This window comes from Balaenoptera acutorostrata, chromosome 15, assembly GCF_949987535.1.
Source record: "Balaenoptera acutorostrata chromosome 15, mBalAcu1.1, whole genome shotgun sequence".
Lineage (NCBI taxonomy): Eukaryota > Metazoa > Chordata > Mammalia > Artiodactyla > Balaenopteridae > Balaenoptera > Balaenoptera acutorostrata.
In genome coordinates, this window is record NC_080078.1 from 46,857,999 (window position 1) to 46,878,664 (window position 20,666).

General features: G+C 40.9%; 1 protein-coding gene across 4 annotated transcripts in view; it reads right to left on the reverse strand.

The window, feature by feature from the left end:
• The window catches only part of MACROD2 (mono-ADP ribosylhydrolase 2), a 2,013,670-nt gene that overhangs the window by 168,778 nt on the left and 1,824,226 nt on the right, over positions 1-20,666 (reverse strand). For 3 of the 4 annotated variants that reach the window (XM_057529040.1, XM_057529041.1, XM_057529038.1), the window contains exon 10: positions 6,841-6,885. The exons of the other annotated variant lie outside the window; for it this stretch is intronic. In XM_057529040.1, coding sequence (XP_057385023.1) covers positions 6,841-6,885 — 45 coding nt within the window. The remainder of the gene's footprint in view (positions 1-6,840; positions 6,886-20,666) is intronic. 4 annotated transcript variants of the gene reach the window in all.

The following is a 20,666-nucleotide window of genomic DNA, read 5'->3' on the forward strand; positions in this document are numbered from 1 at the left end:
TTATTATATTTTTCTCCAGGAGAGTTTGATTTAAAACTTCATGGATTAATTGACAGTTGTCATTGTGTAATTTCATTTTAGCCCTCAAAGTAGGGCTAGATGAGCTGTAAAGTCTCATCTCATTTTGGGGGGTTACGGTGGGGCTTGAAATTATCCTCCTTCTATTGAACAGATTTCTTTAGTAATCCAGATTCTAAAAAACTTCTATATGTCCCCGATTAAATTATTACGCTTCCCACTTTTCTCAATGGTCCCCCAACCAAGTCTATCCAAGGAGGCTAGTAATACAAATTCTGAAGACAGTTTTTAGGAAAACTATCATTGAATTCATCCCATTTGGATATCGGATACTTTGTTTGGCATTAATTTATATGTCCAGTCCTGGTCTCTCCACTTCTCAAAGCTTATGCCTTCAATGGCCCATGTGGCATCTCATTTTGCATTTGGACTGGATGTCTTCTGTTTGCCCTTTCAGATCCACTTTCCACCCTTCACCCCCCCATCCCCAGCCCCATATGCTCTGGGAGACTGGTCTCTATGGACCGCACCAATGAACTCCCCAGCTCACTGGCTTCCTGTTAGATCCAGCCAATGGGGAGCCCAGGGCATTTATTTCCTAGGCTACCAGTAGTCTTCAGGGGCTGGTTGTCTCCCTCAATCTAAGGTCACAGCTCCCGTCAGTTGACCTTCTCCTCACAGCCCTCTCTGTCTACTGGGCCCTGTAACTACCACCTCCCCGTTGTCCTTTCAGGGCTGGGATTTACCTGAACCCCACTCTTCTCTAACGATTCCCCTTTACTCAGCTCCCATCAGGCATTTCAAACTTATGTAAATAATCCCATTAGGCATTTCAAACAACACAGCCAGAACGATACTCTCGATGTCTGCAAGCCTGTTCTCTCTATAGTATTCCACATCTCAAGGGATGGTATGACTTATCTACCCAGGAATTCAAACCAAAAACCGAGATATTATCCTTCATATTTCTCTTCGATTACTTTTCCAGTAAAGCAATCCCATCATAATAAGTCCTATTAGCTCTGCACCAAAATAGATCCCATATTCCGCTACTGTGCTCATTCTTGGCAATCAGCGTCCTAGTCTAAACCAGCAGCATCTCTTACCTGGGTGACTACAACAACCTGAATTCTAACTTCTAGCTTTCTAATCTCCCTACAATCTATTCTCCATGTAGCAGCCGGAGTTATCTTTTAAACATAAACCAGATCACATCGCTTGCTTGCTTGTTTAAAAACCATTGCTCTTAGAATAAGATCCAAATCCAATTCCATGGCCCAGGACAACATGTCACTTGGGCTCCACCTACCACACTAGCCTCATCTCCCACTTGCTCTTTGGCTTCAGATTTATTAACTCCCTTCAATCATTTCTTCAATCAGTTCTAGGCTGGTTCCTGCCTCAGGAACTTTACACCTGCTGCTCTTCCTTTCCCCTGACACATATATTCATACATCTACCTCCTTCCCATCTTTTAATCTCAGATCAAATTCAGATCCCAAGAAAGGCCTTCCCTGACTATTTAATCTGAAGGGTCCTTGCAAGGAAAATCTCTCGCGAACACATCACCTGGTGTATCTGAAATTATCTTGTCCCCTTGTTTATTTCTTTAATGTATGTCTCCCTTCTCAAACACCCCCTACTCTGAGAATATAAGTTCGATGAGAAAGGGCATTTGTCTTCCGTAATCTCTCTTGTGTCACTGGCATCTAGCAGTGTCTTGAGAATTTCATTTCAAATTCTGTTTTATATTCCCTTCACCCAGGCCTTTCTTTAAAGCCAAGATATAATGGGGCTTGTGCGTAATTCTCACCCTTTTAGCAGCTGTTACCTACTCCAGGATTTTATAACTACACTACAGAGTTATGGCAACTCATTTTTCTTTTCCCATTTATTATAAAAAGAACAGAACAAAACAAATGCATTTGATAGATGTGCTATTAAAAACTTTGGCATTATGGACTACGAAGGTTTTTGGGCACGAGGGTTAGGCTTTCTGTGGTTGCAACGCAGTCACATCCCAGGTCATTACCACGACCTGGGTGAAAAATGTTGCCAGCGACTACATTAGCAACTCCCTCAGCTTTCTGTCACCAGGTGTGAGATGGATATTGACCCTTCGGAATGGGTTCAGCAAAAACAGAAATGAGATGCTTGGAACAGCTCACTGAGCACAGATGCTGGGTTCAAAGGGATTCATAAAATGAGCAGAGTAACACTTGCAATATCTCTGGGAGAAGACTCTAACCCTCCCGTGCCCTGAAATGCATCATCTACAACTGGGACCAAGAGGAGAGTTTCCATTGCTGGGAGTCCAACTCCAAACCAGCATTTCCTGAAAGTGAGTTTTTGAGAATTAAATTCTGAATTCTTGGTTCCCCACCTGAATGGGAATTCTTAGGGAATGGGTGAGGTTTAAAAAGACATCTATTTGCCCACATTTTGAGCTATTTACATACCCCAAAAGTACTAGTGCTTCCTTTCTGAAGAAGTTGTAGGGCACTCCTGGGGTGGTCAGTGGGCACGGAAACATGTTAATTATGAGCAGTCGTCTATGACCTAGTACAGTATAATTTCATAACACCCATGGAGACACTTAAATGAAAGTCACTGCTACAAATGGCCTCTGTGCCCATGTTTCTACCCTCCCGCTTGGCCCGGGGGAAGCTAGAGAAACATTCCTCAATAGCACCCCATGCTTCTCCTTGACACTGTATCATACTGTCTCTGTTGCCTCTATTTCTGGCAGAGGCTGGAACGCTGGGGTGTTGCTATGAGCATGTCTTTGCTCCCTGAGGAACTCAACTGTGCTCCTGGCTCTTAGGTGGCTGACCTGCCATAGGTGGCTGCTGATTTTCTGTCACTGGGGCTCAGGTTGGGGTCCATTTCAAGAGTGCATGGTCTTGGAAATGAAAGGACATAGGGAAACATTTACTATGCTCGGCTTAAGTAATTAAAGGACTTAAAAAGGATCCTAGGCATTTAAGTCAGTCGGCTTCTACCACTTCCCATGGGGGCAGAGCCTCTCCTTAGGATGACCTTATCTGATACCATTTGATATGCTCTTGCTTCTTCTTACTACTAGAGTCTAGAGACAGGAGCATGAGGGTTAAGAATGTGAGCTTTCGGGTTAGACCTAGATACCGGGATTCTGTCTCTACTATATAAGCAAGGAACTAATCCCCCCTAAGCCTTGGATAATAACAGTCCCCACCTCTTAGAGCTGGTGCATATCTTAAGTGAGTTCATGTATGTTGAGTGATTGGCACAAGGTACACACTCAAAACCTGGCCCGGCAGAAGTGTGCTGGGGCTGATCTGAGCCAGACTGGTTGGATCTCTCTCTCCTCCACTCCTACATTCATTGGGCTCATGTTTGGCAGCTCGAACAATACCATGGTAGGCATATTTATACCCAAGAAATCTAAAAACTCTTCAAATTGGGGCTCCCCCCACCCAGAGAGTACGTTTCCCAGCACCTCACTGGTTTTTGATATCCAAATTATTATCCACTATCATTCACTAGCATTTGCTGGCTGGTTGATGCACCCAAGCAGCCATTCACTAGCATCAACTGTATTCTTACAAATTCTTCCAGCATTTCTACTTGTAGGAGAAGAAGAGGTGATGCAGGGCAGAGGGAAGGCCAGCAGTTAATGGTCTTAGGAGGCTCAATCATACACTTCTCAGAGACCAGCACACCTGAGAATGAGACTGAACGGAAGCCAGCCTGCTCGCCAATGTTCAGCAAGGCCAGCTGGCCCTCCATGGACCCATTTTGCACACAGTCCCCCATGGTTTCAGCACTCAGATATTGGGAATGGAGAGCAGCTTCTCAAGCCAATTCTGCCTGAGTGACTTAGCATCCTTGGGCCATTCAGTGTGACATGAACAGCTGAATCCAGCTGCTGGAGACAAAACTCCCAGGACACTTGGTGGGACTAAAATCAGAAATAATGACCCACTTAAGGCCCCCAAACCTCAAATGCTGACTCCAACCTTGTGGGCTCTGTATTAGCATTAATACTGATTTCCTTGAACTCACTCAGTGGTTCGGATAGCTAGCTGCATCTCATTAAGAAGTCAACTCCCTTTGCCTAGAAATGTGTACTTATGTCACTTTAGGCAAATGATCATTAGCAAGATAAGCTCCTTAAACTGTCTGGTTGAAAGGGCAGTGCTCCCCATGACTGAAGGATATTCCAGTGATACCTTACATGAGCAGGATACATTCATACACATGAAATGCAAGCATTAATATTAAATTCATGGAATCTAAGAGAGGGTGACCGCTTAAAGTCTTTTTTCAACCTATGGCTCTTTTAAATAATAAGATATCCTACCTAAGTATAGGAATTGATATTTTAATTGAAACTTTGCCTTGGGCTTTATGTTTTACAAAAGGCAAGTAGAGCCCTTGTCTTATGCTGAATTTTCTCAGAAGACACTGAGAGAAAGGTTTGAGTGCAAGTACTTAATTTGAGAGATTACCCCAGGAAGCACCAGAGGGGAGTAGGGAAGTAAGACTGGAAAGGGAGGACAACCAGTTAGTGTGTTAATGAGAAAGTTCTGCTGTGGACAATCAGGGCTCAATACTGCTGGGAGCCTCTGGGCGATGGTATAGAATCCCGCTGTCCAATACTACATTTTGCCAATGATACCTGAAATGTGAATAGTCTGATTTGGAATGTGAGTGTGAAATACACACAAATTTCAAAAACTTAGTATGGAAAAATAAAGCATGTAAAATATCTGACGAATATAATTTTTATATTGATTATATGTTGAAATGATCATATTTTTGATATATTATGTTACATGAAATATTAAGTTAATTTCACTGGCTTTCTTTTTACCCTTTTCAATGCGACTACTAGAAAATCTGAAATTATATATCAGGCTCACATTTGAGGCTCCCGTTGTATTTCTACTGGGCAGCACTGGTCTAGGACATGCCTCAGATGTGTCCTGCAAGAGGTTGGTTGGATCAACCAACTCTTGGCCAACCTTGGCTGAGGTCTGCTTCAGAGAAATGAACTCCCTGGTACTTTGAGTTTTCTTTCATGAACAGAGACAAGCACTCAGCTGAAGGTCACAAGAGCTTTCCTTAGAAAGCTGTTGGTATTATACAACAACAGCGAGAGCCAAGGGGATACGGGTAGGGAACCCAGAGCTGCTGTATAGTCCCTCTTCTACCTCTTCCTTTCCTGCTCCTGACTTTGAGATCCTCCCTCTGTTTCTCATGCCCTCTGAGTCCATGGTCCTGGGGAGACCACAGGAACAAGAGTGGATAGAAGCTACAGTCACTGTTCCAGTGAACTGTTATGAAGGCAAGGAACTGATGTTATTCCTTCATGAAGACAGTGGGAGGTCAGGTGAGGGAGAGCTGTAACTTCACAAGGAAAAGGACGATCTTAACCAAACCTTGCCCAACGAGACTGTCTGCCTCACAGTTTAAAGAGCTCCCTGTTCGTGGAGTTGCTCAGACCCAGGTTGTCAGTGATTTGTAAGGAGTTCTGGCAGCAACAGGAGGTCACACAAAATTAGGGCCTCTGAGATATCTATTTCAGTTTTGAAAACTGGCTCCATTTCATGTCTAGAGCAGTGTGATTGCCGAAATGAGAAACATGGGGCTCTCATCCCAGAGAATTGAGCCCTATGCCTTCTAATATCTGTCCAATATACTGAGTGAAAAAAGCAATCATCCACTGAGCGTTTACTATGGTCCAAGGAATATTTCAGGTATGATATCTCATTTAGTCCCCCAAACAAGAATGTACGGTAAGAATTATTGCCCCCAGAAGTGTAAACTGAGGCTTATACAGAAAACTCTAATTCAAAGTCATTCAGTGGAAGAGCTAGGATTGAATCCAGGCCTATTGCTTCATGAATTCATTATCAAGTTCATATTGACCTCAGGCCAGAGCCAATGCTGTTAACCACTAGATTTCTCTCACCAAACACTGGTTGTTTTTGAGGAGTAGGCATGTATCTCACTTTCTGATAATGAGAGCAATACATCATATGTAGAGAATGCATTTTCCAAAGATGGCCTCAGCCATTTTTCAGGTCCTACCTGCTGTGTAGAACCTCACTGCTCCCCATCAGGAAACTGAGTCTATTCTCTCCTCCTCTGAGCCTGGGTGGGCTTGTGAATAACCACTCCAAAGAAAAGAGTTTGGTGGAAGTAATTATATGGGATTCTTGAGGATGAGTCTTAAAAGGGATATACGTCTGGCTTGCTCACTCTCTGTAGAAAAAACAAAAGGAAGCTGGCCGCTGGGAGGAAGCCCAGGTCACAGGAGGAGGCCATGTACAGGTGCTTCAGAAAACTGCCCCAATTTAGGTCTCAGCTAACAGCCCTGTCAATCACCAGCCAGACATATGAGTGAACAAATCTTCAGATGATTCTAACCCCCAGCTGCTAAGTCTTCCTGTTGAGGCCTCAGATTTTGTGGAGTAGTATTATCAAATCACCCCTGCTGTGTTTGGTCTGAATTCCTGACCCACAGAATATTTCAGCATATAAGTGGGTGTTTTAGACACTAAGTTTTGGGGGTGATTTGTTACACACCTCTATTAACTACAACATCATGTTCCATTTTTACCTTAGCTGTCAGGAAGCTCAAATTCAAGTTTAATGTTTAAATACTATAACTGTATTAGCTGTTATTTTATAATAACATTTCCTTATTTTATAACCTTGAGTGTACATTTCTATTTTATTAACCTTATTTTGTCTTTCTTTGGAAAATATGAGGTGTACATAAACAACAAAATGATCCTTGCCTATCCTGTAAGAATAAAATTATAAATTTAATACCTGAATCTTCTTTCATGTCAATGTCTTCTTCTTCATTATTATCATCTATTAAAAAATAAAACAAAGAAAAACTCATATGAAAGCTAGAAACACCAGAATTCTCCAATTTGACTAATAAAAAATTGAAGAAAACAGTAGAAAAGAGAGTGTTAAATTACGCCTTTCTACTGTCTTATATTATCATGCTAAATTAAGAAGTGTACACATTAGAGCACAATTTAACACCTAGGGTTTACATTTCCTTTAAAAATTATAACATATTTATAATAAACTATATATGAAATAATTTGTTTTACTTATCAAAGTTATGTATGGTCACTTCGGTCATTTTAATTCTTAAAAATATTAAAATCACAGATTTTAAATGCCACATTTTCTGCATTTATTAAAGGTATGTATGCTCACCTCAAGTTTCTGAGAAAATGCAGGCATCACTATTTGGTTGTAGGCTGACAGAATGTCCAACCCCTGCACTGCACCAGAAAAAGTGCTTGTTTGCTACACATGCAAATCCACACCTTTAACCATGTGCTTTCACGTGCTCCCACCAGTTGCTCCATCCCCATTTAACTCCCCTCATCTCATCTCCCATTGTAGGTCCCTTTAACTGGACACAGATGTGTGCTTCCTCTGCCTGCTGAATGACATATTTGCTTTTCTGAACTAATATGTGTTATCATCTCTTCTCCTGAAGTGTTCCTCACATCTAGGAGGTGCCAAATCCTGTCTTATTTCCATGTTTCTTCTTCTATGCTCACATTATTACAACCCACATTCCAGCTCTCAATGCCATTCACCTTCCCTGTTTTGTGGTTTCCCAACTGCCCTTTTCTTCTTCCCACTTCTGACACCAATTCCTTTTACACATAGCTGCCAAATCAATCTTGAAATACAATTCTGATCTTGTTCACAACCATTCAGTGACTCTTCTCTGTCTAATGAGAAAAGTCTAGATTCTTTGGGGTAACACTCAAGGCCAACAAGATCTGGTTCCAAACACCTTTCTCAGCTTCACTACCACTGTTCCACTCATGCTGCCACCTACACACATGACAACACTTGACCTTTTTCCCAATTTTTTAAGGTTTCCTTTAGCTTCTCATACTTGCCTTAGTCCTGGAAGCAATGCTTTTCTCCACCTCTGCTCACACTCATCCTTCCAGGCCAAGCTGAGGCACCATAACATCTGCTCCACCCAAGTGTGCATGAATAGTGTCCCCTTTGGTACCTTATTTTTACTGCCTTCTGAGTAGGACTTTAAGGACCTTTAGGCTTAGATCTGCATACTGGCCCCTATACCCACTCATTTACTAGGTATCTGATCTTGGAGAAATTACCTAATATTCCTGACTTTCAGGTTCATCAGCTGTAAAGTGGGATAATAACAGTGCCTCCCACAGAGAGGTATTATAAGGATTAAATTAGATAATACCACATAAAGCACTAGGACAGCTACTGAAACATCATTAAGTGTTAAATAATAGTTATTATTACCATCAAATCCCACAGTCTTGTTACTTGTTAACCTACCTGTCTTCCATAGACCCATTTCTAGGTCATAAATTCTTCAAAGATAAAGCTTATGTCTTATGTTCCCTTGTATACCCTGGCACCTAATGCAATTTGTTACACAGTAGAATCAATAAAGAAATTTCTGCTGAATTACATTTCTGACGTTTTTTGTTTTGCTTTGTTTTTTACTTTTCTCTGATTTTTTATTAGTCAAATTGGAGAATTCTTATGTTTATATTTCTAAGTATCTCTTACATATTAGGACAGCATGTATCTAGAAGATAGCCTGTAAACAATAAGGACTCAATAAAGATTTGCAACTTCCTAGCCAAATTTATTCAATATGGCACTCTTCTAAGTATTAATTATTAATGACGATTAGAGGTATACTAGTAGGAATGGAAAATGCCTTTAATTTGAGGTGTTACAAGGATAATTCTTGATGGTCACAGATAAATTTTAAAGAAGTAAATTTTCTTCCATTCAGACTGTTAGAAACAGTGATCTTCTGCATAATTTCTTTCTTTCATTCTTTCTATGAATATAATTTTAGGAGGAAGAATAGCTATTTCTTAGAAATGTGATTTTCTAACCAAATGATTATCTAAATGCTACAAAGTAAACTCTTCACAGATTCTTTTCTGAACTTAATATATTTAAACAGAATTTTATTTTCCAGAACTGACTAAAATATCTAGAACCATCTCTATGACAACAGACTCTCTGGAATCTCAGAGTGGGATGGAAAAGAGTCTATACAGTTTCTAGGGGAAAATAAAGGAAATGTCAAAGATCTCTCTGATTGTCCCCCAGGTGTCCATCTGTCCTTCTAACAAACACTCATTGGTAGCTTCATAGGTGCAAGGCTTGGTGTTTGGGGAAACAGAAAATACAAAGATGAATCAGACACTTAAGTAGAAACTTATCTAGAAACTTATCAATAGTAAGGAAACTAAGACACACAGAGAAATTTGAACATATGGTAGGGAATAGTCAGTGCCATTACAAAAGGTACCAGAGGAGGGACAGATGCTTCCAGTCAAGGCTACTGGGAAGGGTTCTCAGAAATGTGACATCAGAGCTGATATTTGAACTTTATAGACTGTACTGATAGTATCATCCCCTGAATGCTCCCAAGGTGTTGAAGGATCAGACTTGGTGTTATTATTCATTCATTCATTCACTCATTTCACTCATTCACTCACTCACTCATTTATTCATACAGAAGTTAAGAATAAATCCAGGACCTATATTCAGACTGCTTGGGTTCACCTCCAGGCCAAACCATGTATAGCTGGGCAAACTTGGGCAAATTATGTAAACCTACTCCTCAGCTTCCTCATCTGGAAAATAGGGTTAATAAAATTACCATTCTTCTAGAGCTGGTAATACATGTAAAGTGCTTACACAGAAAGAACAATCAATAAATACTGGCTGTTACCGTTATCATGTCATTATGACTACTACTTTTACTACCTAACCATTTATTGGCCAACACCATATGCCAGAACTATGCAAGGCCCTGGAGATACAAGGTGACACTCCCTTCCCTCAAAGAGCTCACAATGAAGTGGGTGGCATAGAAAAGTAAGACAACAATCAGAGGAAGAAGTAACAGATTCTCTGATGCAGGTGAGCAGAAGTTCTATTGGGAAACAGACAAGAGGCAGCTAAGTCAGAGAGAAGGTCTATGGATGGTTTCCAGAAGAAGTGAGGCTTAAGCTGAGTCCAAAGGGTGAGCTGGAGTTAGCTAGGGGGAAGTGAAAGCTGCAGTAGGTTCCCAGTAGGTGTGGGTGCCCTGCCTACACCCCTTGTTCCTTCACGCTTCAGTGCTTTGCCAGCCTGACCTCCAGCCACCAGCCCCTGGGTATCTTTGCCTGAGGGCTTTCTCTGAATTGCTGTGTCAAGGAATTACCATCCCCCCACCCAGGGCAGCCTTTCACAAAATGACTGAGAGGATTTGCATATAAGGCCTCCAGCTCCCTTACTGAGAAGGTGGCATGTTCTACACTGTCTCCTAGAATCTCCCCAATCCCAACCATAGGATTGAGTCCCAGTGGTCTAGTGGTAATGGGCTTAAAACTTAACATTATTGCCTTCCTTCCCTTCCCTGCCTTGCTTCTCCACTCCCCTGCTGCTGTTTCCTGATATTTTCTCTCAAATAAATGATTTCCACTTGAATTTGTGTTTCAAGTCTGCTTCCGGGGTGGGGTATGGGTATTCAAACTAAGACAAGGGTAATCGCGCTCAAGCAGAGGGAAAAGCAGCTAAAAACACCTGGATATGAATAGCCAAGATGCTTTTACGGAAATAAAACTAGCTCTGAATGGCTGAAGGGAGGAGTTATAGGAGGAACTATGGTTAAAGTGATCTGTTCTAGCTATCAAAGGATCTTCCATGCTCCGTGCTGAATATGACAGTTAATTTTATGTATCAACATGACTGGACCATGGAGTGCCCAGACATTTGCCAAACACTATTCTGGGAGTGTCTGGGAGGATGTTTCTGGATGAAATTAACATCTGAATCCGTAGACTGAGTAAAACAGATTGTTCTCCCTAATATGGTTGTATCTCATCTGATCTCTTAAGGCTGACCCTCCCACAGGTAAGAGGGGACTCCTTCTGCCAGACTACATTTGTGCTGGGACATTGAATGTTTTGTGCTTTTGAACTCAAAGTGGAACATGGGCTCTTTCTGGGTCTCAAGACTGTTGGCATTTGGACTGAAACTACACCCTTGGCCCTCCTGGTTCTTAGGCCTTCAAACTCCTACTGGAACTAGACCACCTGCTCTCCTGGGTTTCCACCTGTCAACTGCAGATCTGGGGACTTGTCAGCCTCCATAACTGTGGGAGTCAGTTCCTTATAATATATCTCTTTCCATATACATATTATTGGTTCTGTTTCTATGAAGAATCTTGATTAGTATACCAGGTTGAAGCATTTTAAATTCATCCTGAGAACTAAGCAACTTTAAGCAGAGGAATGACATACCAGCTTTCGAGTGATAACATGTTTTCATGAGAGAAATTTACTAAAAAAAAAAAATGCCTTAATATTTTGGTATTTGTGTTAAAATCGAGCAAGAGTACTTTGGTCCACAAAGTACCTAAAGTGCCATTACTTATTAATGAAATCCACTTTAGTTCAACATTATTCTATATAATGTGCTCACCTGAGCCATATTTATGCAACACATTTCTAGCAAGAATTTTTTTTCGAACAAAAAGCAGGAACCAAAAGACAATGTATAAAAGAAGATGGTAGCCTATGGAAATGGGGAGTCATGCCACTCAAAACTGGGAAGCAGTTAAGAGATGGATGGAGCATGGGCAGAGACTTGCCCTTTTTAACAGTTCTTCAAACATCATACTTCTTCATTAGAGGACAAAAATAAAAGGCTCTCAGCCAGGGACTTCCCTGGTAGCGCAGTGGTTAAGAATCTGCCTGCTGATGCAGGGGACATTGGTTCGAGCCCTGGGGTAGGAAGATCCCACATGCGCAGGAGCAACTAAGCCCACGCACCCCAACTACTTAGCCTGAGCTCTAGAGCCCGCGAGCCACAACTACTGAAGCCTGCGCGCCTAGAGCCCGTGCCCTGCAACAAGAGAAGCCACCGCAATAAGAAGCCCGTGCACCACAACGAAGAGAAGCCCCTGCTCCCTGCAACTGGAGAAAGCCCGCATGCAGCAAGGAAGACCCAACACAGCCAAAAATAAATTAAAAAAAAAAAAAAAAAGGTTCTCAGCCAGAGTGATACCATTTCAAAATAGAGAGCAATCCATCAGCTGTTATTGTTCTGTGTGTTCAGGAACGCCAATTCCAGAAAATCTCCTTCCCTTCCTCAGCAGAGACCACCCAGAGACTAAGGTTCCATTTCATCTTAAGGGGCCTCTTTGATGTCAGTTTCAGAATGGATACAATTTTTATTCAGTACATCATTCTCTGTCAGATTATCCTATTGAATTCTGCACAAAAAGTACAAATATGACTAAAGTTCTTATTTTGGTCAAAAACAACTTTGAAAAACAACTAGTTTCCCATGAATAACCAGCTTTCAGTAACACTTAGCTTTATACACTTCAGAAACTCCTTCATAAGGAAGCATGTAACCTACTTTAACGTCAATCTACTTCATCTTTTATGGGAGGCAGAGTTACTATGAAAGACTGTTGTCGTAAAGATATCTGTCTTCAGAGAAGCAGCTCATTTCTCAGTAACAAATAGTCCCACACTTCTTTGAAAAATAAAGTATACCATGGGTTTTGCAATGGCTTGGGACGTGCCTTACTCCTGTACTTGCCTAGAGTTCCCATCATTAATGCAGTCTTTGGGGGAAGTAAAAAGAATAAAAAACAGACTACAAAACCCCACAGAACTTCAGTCTAAAGTGTGGTCTCTGGACCAGCAGTATCATTATCATCTGATAACTTGTGAGAAATGCAAATTCTTGGGTCCCACTAAAGATCTATTGAATCAGAAATTCTGGGGGAGGGATCAAGCACTCTGTTTTAATCAGCCCTGCAGGTGATGTTCATGTAAGCTGATCTTAAAAAGTACTATTTGTGCTCTGGAGAGGAGAATCATTGAAAAACAGCAGCTGTCTCGTTTTATATCCAAGCTGAGATAACTTGGATGTCTAACCAATACTGATGCTGGGAAGGGATGCCCACACCACATGGTTGTTGAGAGTAAGAAACAGTTATTCTCTTTATAAGATATATGTGCTTGAAATCACCCAGCTAGCACGTAGCTGGAGGGCTCGGTTATCATGGTCCACGGCCAGGACCCTTAGATCGGCTGAGGGACATGTACGTGGATGGAGACTAGCTCTAGCTTTAAAGAAGCCTGTGGGTTGCATGGAAAAAGGAGTGAGTTACAAAGGAAAAAGTTACCCTCATGGGCTATTAAGGCAGCCTCTCCACTCCCAAGGGGGGACAAAAAACCGACAGGTACTTGAAATAGATCATACAATATCCTCCTCAAAATTTCAGGGACACCCACACATATGGGCAAGTCTGTCAAGCAGAACAATTGAGATGATCTTCTTCTGGCTTTTATTTCATGTGCATCCAAGTCCTCTCTCTTAATGCTTGATTTTCATACCACAGGCTTCTTCTGTATCCCTTATCTTTTAAATAATTCATTATCCAAGGCTTCTAGGAGCAATTTGTATTTGCAGAGAAATGAAATATTATTATCAAAACTAAAGTGCTCCAGGCTTTTTAGGATTTCCATGAAGTAAGGAGGATATGGGAATCCTCATGGCTTCTTGAAAAACTTGACAAAGCAGAAATTCCAAGCAATTAATGACTGATAAAGAGGAATTCCTCAAAGTGAGCATCTTGCCATTACGTTGAAAACTAGGACCCTCTGGACCTAACAAATTGCTAACTCCACTTTATGCAACGTCGTTGAGAGGGTCAGGAGAAAGTTTTTAAAAAGCCAAATTTTTTTTTCTCCCCTTCCCCCCACCCCAAGCTGGTCCTTGGTCTAGAGGAACACTCAAATCTCATTACTTTATAAATAAATGAATAAATAAAAGGCATTGCTTAGAAAACTGCATGGTTCTGCTGTTCCTGGCTTGGCCACCTAGGTACATGATGGTACCAATTACTGAGATATGGGGTTCAGGAGAGGGAAGATGGGGTGAGGGGGGAGACTTTGGATTTAGTTTTAGATGTGTTGAGGGGGAGATGCTGAGGGACTCCTGGCTGGAGATGGCCCTGTGCAGTGAGGATACCAGAGAGGGCTGGCAGGAAAAGAACTGGAGGACAGAATGGTCAACAGGATAAAGGCTGCCCAGGCAAGTAAGATAAAGGTTGCAAAAGGTCATGTGGAGTCATGTGATCAAATATGCACTGGTTTCCATAACCACACTCCACCCATTGAAGAGGTTCTGATAACCTCCACAAGGACAGTGGCGGTAGCAGGGTAGAGAGAATTGCATGATTGCTGTGGACTACAGAGTGAATAGCAAGTGAAGGAGACAGACAACTTTTCAAAGACCCATGGCTGAGATCCCACTCCTGGGCATATATCTGGACAAAATTATAATTTGAAAAGATACATGCACCTCAATGATCACAGCAGCACTATTTACAATAGTCAAGACATGGAAACAACCTGAATGTCCATCAACAGATGAATGGATAAAGAAGATGTGGTACATATACACAATGGAATACTACTCAGCCATAAAAAAGAATGAAAATAATACCATTTATAGCAACATGATGGTTTTAGAGATTATCATACTAAGTGAAGTAAGCCAGACAAAGACAAATACCATATGATATCAGTTATATGTGGATTCTGACATATGACACAAATGAACTTATCTATGAAACAGAAACAGACTCACAGGCATAGAGAACAGACTTGTAGTTGCCAAAGGGGAGGGGCATCAGGGAGGGATGGATTGGGAATTTGGGATTAGCAGGTGCAAACTAGTATATATAGGATGGATAAGCAACAAGGTCCTACTGTATAGCACAGGGAACTATATTCAACATCCTATAATAAACTATAATGGAAAAGAATATGAAAAGGAATATATATATGTATAACTGAATCACTTTGCTGTACAGCAGAAATTAACACAACATTGTAAATCAACTATACTTCAATAAAATAAATTTTAAAAAACTCTATTGTTTATCTTTATTCTTACTTCTGTGACTTATTAGGAATTATTTCATTCATATGCTATTCCTCGAAAGTTATCATTACTTTTTCCTGCATTTGCCTCAATGTTTTCAACTACAGAACAGAAACCAGTCTACCCAGGATGTTCCAAGGGTCTTTCAAAGGCACCTTGTAGGGGTTTTTGTAAAGATGCCTATAGCATCCTCCCTTCTCCCAGCAGCATTTTGTCTTATCTTTTAAAAATTAATTAATTAATTAATTTTTGGCTGCATTGGGTCTTTGTCGTTGCGTGTGGGCTTTCTCTAGTTGTGGCGAGCAGGGGCTCCTCTTTGTTGCGGTGCACAGTCTTCTCATTGTGGTGGCTTCTCTTGTTGCAGAGCATGGGCTCTGGGAACATGGGCTTCAGTAGTTGTGGTTCCCGGGCTCTAGAGTGCAGGCTTAGTAGTTGTGGTGCAGAAACTTAGTTGCTCTGTGGCATGTGGGATCCTCCCGGACCAGGGATCGAACCCAAGTCCCCTGCGTTGGCAGGTAGATTCTTAATCATTGGAGCCACCAGGGAAGTTCCTTGTCTTATCTTTTATCAGAACTTCCTAATGAGATCAAACTCTGCTTAGTCAAGGCTTGTGTTCCCAGGTCTTTATTTGTTCTGCTGTTTACCAGCATTTGCTACACACACTGCACATTCCCCCCCCCCCCCCCCCCCCCCCCCCCCCCCCCGTTTGAAGAGACAGATCGCTTTCTGTCTATGCCTGCTGCTTGTTCCTGCATTCAGGTTGCTTGGTTACAGCAACACTTCACTGGATTTTCATTGAAGGCAAAAATGTGTTTGTAGCTTTTGAGGCCCATCAAGTGGAAATGGTTAGCACCCATTTCCTAAGAAGGCAATCAACTCATTTATGTCACATTACGGAAAGCATGTCTTGTATAATTCTAACCATCGATGCAATCCAGACATTAAAAGTGTACAAATGAGCACAAAAGTGCCAAGTCCCCGTAAATATTCATAATTAAAGAAACTTTTGAATTCTTTCATTCTGTAGATTTTACTGTACACTGAGTGTGCCATTTTTTTTTTTTTTAATTAATTTTATTCATTTAATTTTGGCTGCCTTGGGTCTTCGTTGCTGTGCACAGGCTTTCTCTAGTTGTGGCAAGCGGGGGCTACTCTTCGTTGCGGTGCGCAGGCTTCTCATTGCGGTGGCTTCTCTTGTTGTGGAGCACAGGCTCTAGGTACATGGGCTTCAGTAGTTGTAGCACGTGGGCTCAGTAGTTGTGGCTCATGGGCTCTAGAGCGCAGGCTCAGAAGTTGTGGTGCACAGGCTTAGCTGCTCCGCGGCATGTGGGATCTTCCCGGACCAGGGCTCGAACCTGTGTCCCCTGCATTGGCAGGTGGATTCTTAACCACTGCGCCACCAGGGAAGCCCTGAGTGTGCCATTTAAAAATAAATGTAAAATTCAGACTGGGTCAACAGCTTTGCTTGAGTTTTATTCCTTATTCAAAGACAACTGATGGATTAGTTTACTGGTGCTGCTATAAAAAGTTTCTACACACTTAGTGCCTTAAAACAACACAGATGTCTTATGTTACAGTTCTGTGGGCCAGAAGCCTGACGTGGATCTAACTGGGCTAAAATCGAGACATCGGCAGGGCTGCATTCCTTTCTGGAGGCTCTGGGGGAGAATCTGTTTCTTCAGCTTTCTAGCTGCTAGAGGTCACCCACATTCCTTTTAGCTGTGGCCCCCTTTTCCACAGTCAAACCCAGCAATGCTGCCTCTCTCTGAACATGCTTCCAGTCATGTCTCCCTCTGGCTCTCTGCTTTCTGCTTCCCTCTCCCAGGTTTTACGGATGCTTGCGATTATATTGGCTCACTCAGATAATCCAGGATAACATCCCTATTTTAATATCAGCTAATCAGCAGCTTTAATTCCATCTGCAATCTTATTTCCCCCTTTGCAATGTAACCTAACACATTCACAAATTCTGGGGATGAAGGCATCTTTGCGGGGTGGGAGGTGGTTAAGGCATCTTTCCTCCTACCACATCCAGTAAATCAGGAAGCAGATTGCTTTGCAAAAAAAAATATCTGAGGAGTAGAACTAAGAACATTTCCATTTAGAAATAATGATGTCCTATGGGATCAAGTACATAGGATTAAAATCAAGGTCTTTTGTGAGTTTTTGGTTTTCAACTTCATTCTCTTGTATAAAAAGGTTTCTTCTTTGTTTTTTTTTTTCAACCTTCATTCTTTCTTCCTTTCATCTCCCCCTCTTCCTTTCTTTCTATTCTCCTTCCCCCCTTTTATTTTACATTTTCTTTCATCTTTCTTTTGTCTTTACTTCTACCTTTCCTCATGGTTTGGGTTGTAAAAGAATAATATCTAATATCACGAAGACAAATGACAATCTGGGGAACTATTTGTAACATACATTTGAAAAGATTAATAGTTTTGATATACAAATAGTTCTTATGAATCAATAAGATAAATATGAAATAGTCAATAGAAATGTGCAAAAGATATGATTAGCAATTTCACATAAGATATTTAGAGATATAACAAACAACTGAAAAAGGGGATTAGCTATACTAGTAATAAAAGAAATGCACTTTGTTACCCATTAATTAGCTTATTTCATGTATAAAAGCGATAACATGAGAATATACACCATTGGGAAGACGGGGGTGGGGGTGGGAAGTAAACTCTTACACACTGCTCATGAGAATGTAAACTCAGTACACTGGACTGTTTGTGCTCCCCTCAAATTCATATGTTGAAATCCCAACCCCCAGTGAGATGGTATTAGGAGGTAAGACTTCGGAGAGGTAATTAGGGAGCTGATCCCATTCATGAGGGTGGAGCTCTCATGAATGGGATTAGTGCCCTTATAACAGGGACCTCAGAGAGCTGTCTTTCCACCATGTGAGGATACAATGAGAAAACGGCCACCTGCAACTCAGAGGTGGATCCTCACCAGAACCCGACCACGGCCGCACTATGATCTCACGATTCCAGCCTCCAGAACTGTGAGAGATAAACTTTTGTTGTTTATGAGCGTCCTGCTTATGGTTTTCTGTTATATTAGCCCGAAAGGACTAAGATACACAGGTTGCTCAACATGAGGTGTCATTGTTCATATTTTTGACTCTGGGAGTGATGTCCCCTGAGTACGACACTCACCCATAGGGCCGCAACACAATGGCCGATTTGACAGAAGCATCTTGATTTTGTATGCATTTTGAAAAAGTAATGCCCCTCCTAGAAAAATATTCTAAAAAAATTGTGGATGTGTGCCAATGTTTACCTATAAAGATGTTTTTCTATAAATGTTATTCATCAACAGGTAGAGAATAATTTGCAATCATAATTTCACAGTTCAACAGTATGGTTTGGGGTAAACACTGGGTCCCTTAAGATTATGTTATGGAAGAATATATAATGACATGAAAAAATGATCACAATTTGTGGTATGTGACACACTGCAAGTTATAAGACTGCATTTCTGGTTGTTTTCCTTTTTCATTTTAAAAGATCTGAAGGATAAACAACAAAATCTGATTCATCTCTGAACTGTAGGATAAAAGGTAGTTTGTAATTTTTTCTTTTGGATTCTCTATTTTTTACTACAAATCTGTACTACTATTGTAATAAAAAGTTATATATATATATTTTAAGAAGTTATATATATATATTATAAAAGATGGTCACAATCATTGAAGTACCTCCTTTTAAAATTATAATAAGAAATAATCACGCATATTTTAAAATGTATGATCCTTGGTCTAGACACCGCTGTGAATATTCATTTACATTGTTATTCATTCTATTTGGAAATGTCCTATTACTGTGCGTGCACAGGACAAAACTGAAGCATGGAAAGGTTAAACAACAGGCACAAAGTCACACGGTTCTAAGGTGGTTGTCACAGGAACAGAAACCGTTTCTTGTGATAACAAGCCCAGTGGTTTTTCCCCAATAAACAGATGGTTTTGACTATGTACCAAGCTCTTCATTAGTCATTAGTTAGGTTTTTCAGATCTTCACCACCCCTGTCACCAGTGCCTTCAAGCTTGGCCTTCTGACCATTGTGCTGAAACAGCAAGAGTGAAGAAAACCTTAGCAGATCATGGCATCCTGTGCTTCATTAATGCTCTTGGAAAACTGATGACTGGGGAGCAGGTCATCGGAAGGAGGAAGGAAATGTGGATATTCCCTGTGGCTGGAGGCACACTCGCGTGTCAGAAACTCCAGCACTATTACAACAAATTGATAATGTATGACTTTTTTTTAGCAGAGAGTCGAGCTTCAAACAATTGTCCACATTTTTGGGATTGCTATGGGAAGAAACATTGCATAGTAGAAAGGATTTGAGGTCAGAAATACCCAGTTATGTGACTTTGGGCAACTGACTGAGCTTTCTTCAGCCTCTGTTCACTACCACCCCAAGAAAAGCAGATGATGAACCTATGCCATAGGGTTATTATTGGAAGGCCAGTCTCTTAGTGAGGAATGAATTAATCCTTCTTAAATACAGGATCTATCATGTTACTCTCCCATTAAAAGGCTTACTCTTATGCCCAACTGCTTATTACATGGTGATGAGTGTCAACATTTCTGAGTCAAGGATTCACACATCGAATATAACCATCTTACTTATTTCCCAGATTCTCCCATCTGAACTGCCCTTCTTCCTCTGTGTCACTTACACAACATTTGGCATCACTTCTCCACTCCTGCTCATCCTTTAAAGCCCAATGCAGTGCCACATTCATCACGAAACTTAGCTTAACCACCCTGGTTCTCATGTGTATTTGCCTCAGAAATCCTGGTATTATGACTATTTCAGTGCTGTACTTAATTATTTGCTGATACTGTCTTCCAGCTGTTCTGTACAATACTTGCCACTTCAGGCATCTTATAAGAACTGTATTTTAAATGCAGCCACGATCAAAGCCTTGGGCACACAGGAAGCATGTAATACTGATGGTGGATGAGAAAAACTTATAAAATGAGTGAGAAGGGTGATGAAGAAGGGGTAGGGTGGATAGAGTCATCCCTCAGTATCTGAAGGAGATTGGTTCCAGGTATCTTATGCAGATACCAAAACCCAGGGATGCTCAAGTCCTTTGTACAAAATGGTGTATTATTTGCATATAACCTACGCTTGTCCTCCCATATACTTTAAATCATTCCTAGATTACTGATAATACCTAATACAGTGTAAATGCTATGTAAATGCTTAGTACACAGTGAATTCAAGTTTTGCTTTTAGGGACTTTCTAAAACAATTTTTTTAAAAAATATTTTCAATCCATGGTTGGTTGACTCTACAGATATGGAACCTATGAGTATGAAAGGCTGACTGTACTTTTCTCTTTTTAGCTTTAGAAGAATAGATTCAGGTAAAAATTTTAAAAAATTGTGTCCATTTGTCAGAGGATATAATTTTAGAAAAATATTCTTGGAGAAATATTCTTTCCTTATGATTAAAGGTGAAAAATATATGAAAAGAAGTGCTGTCCCCTCATCTAGATCTGGTAACAATACTTATGATATCTGGAAAAAAAAAGACTTTTTACTTGAGACTTCGGTTAAATAGCATTTCAGCTTAAGGTCATGGTAGCTTTTTACTTACTTTAATAAATATCCAGCACATATTTCAAAATT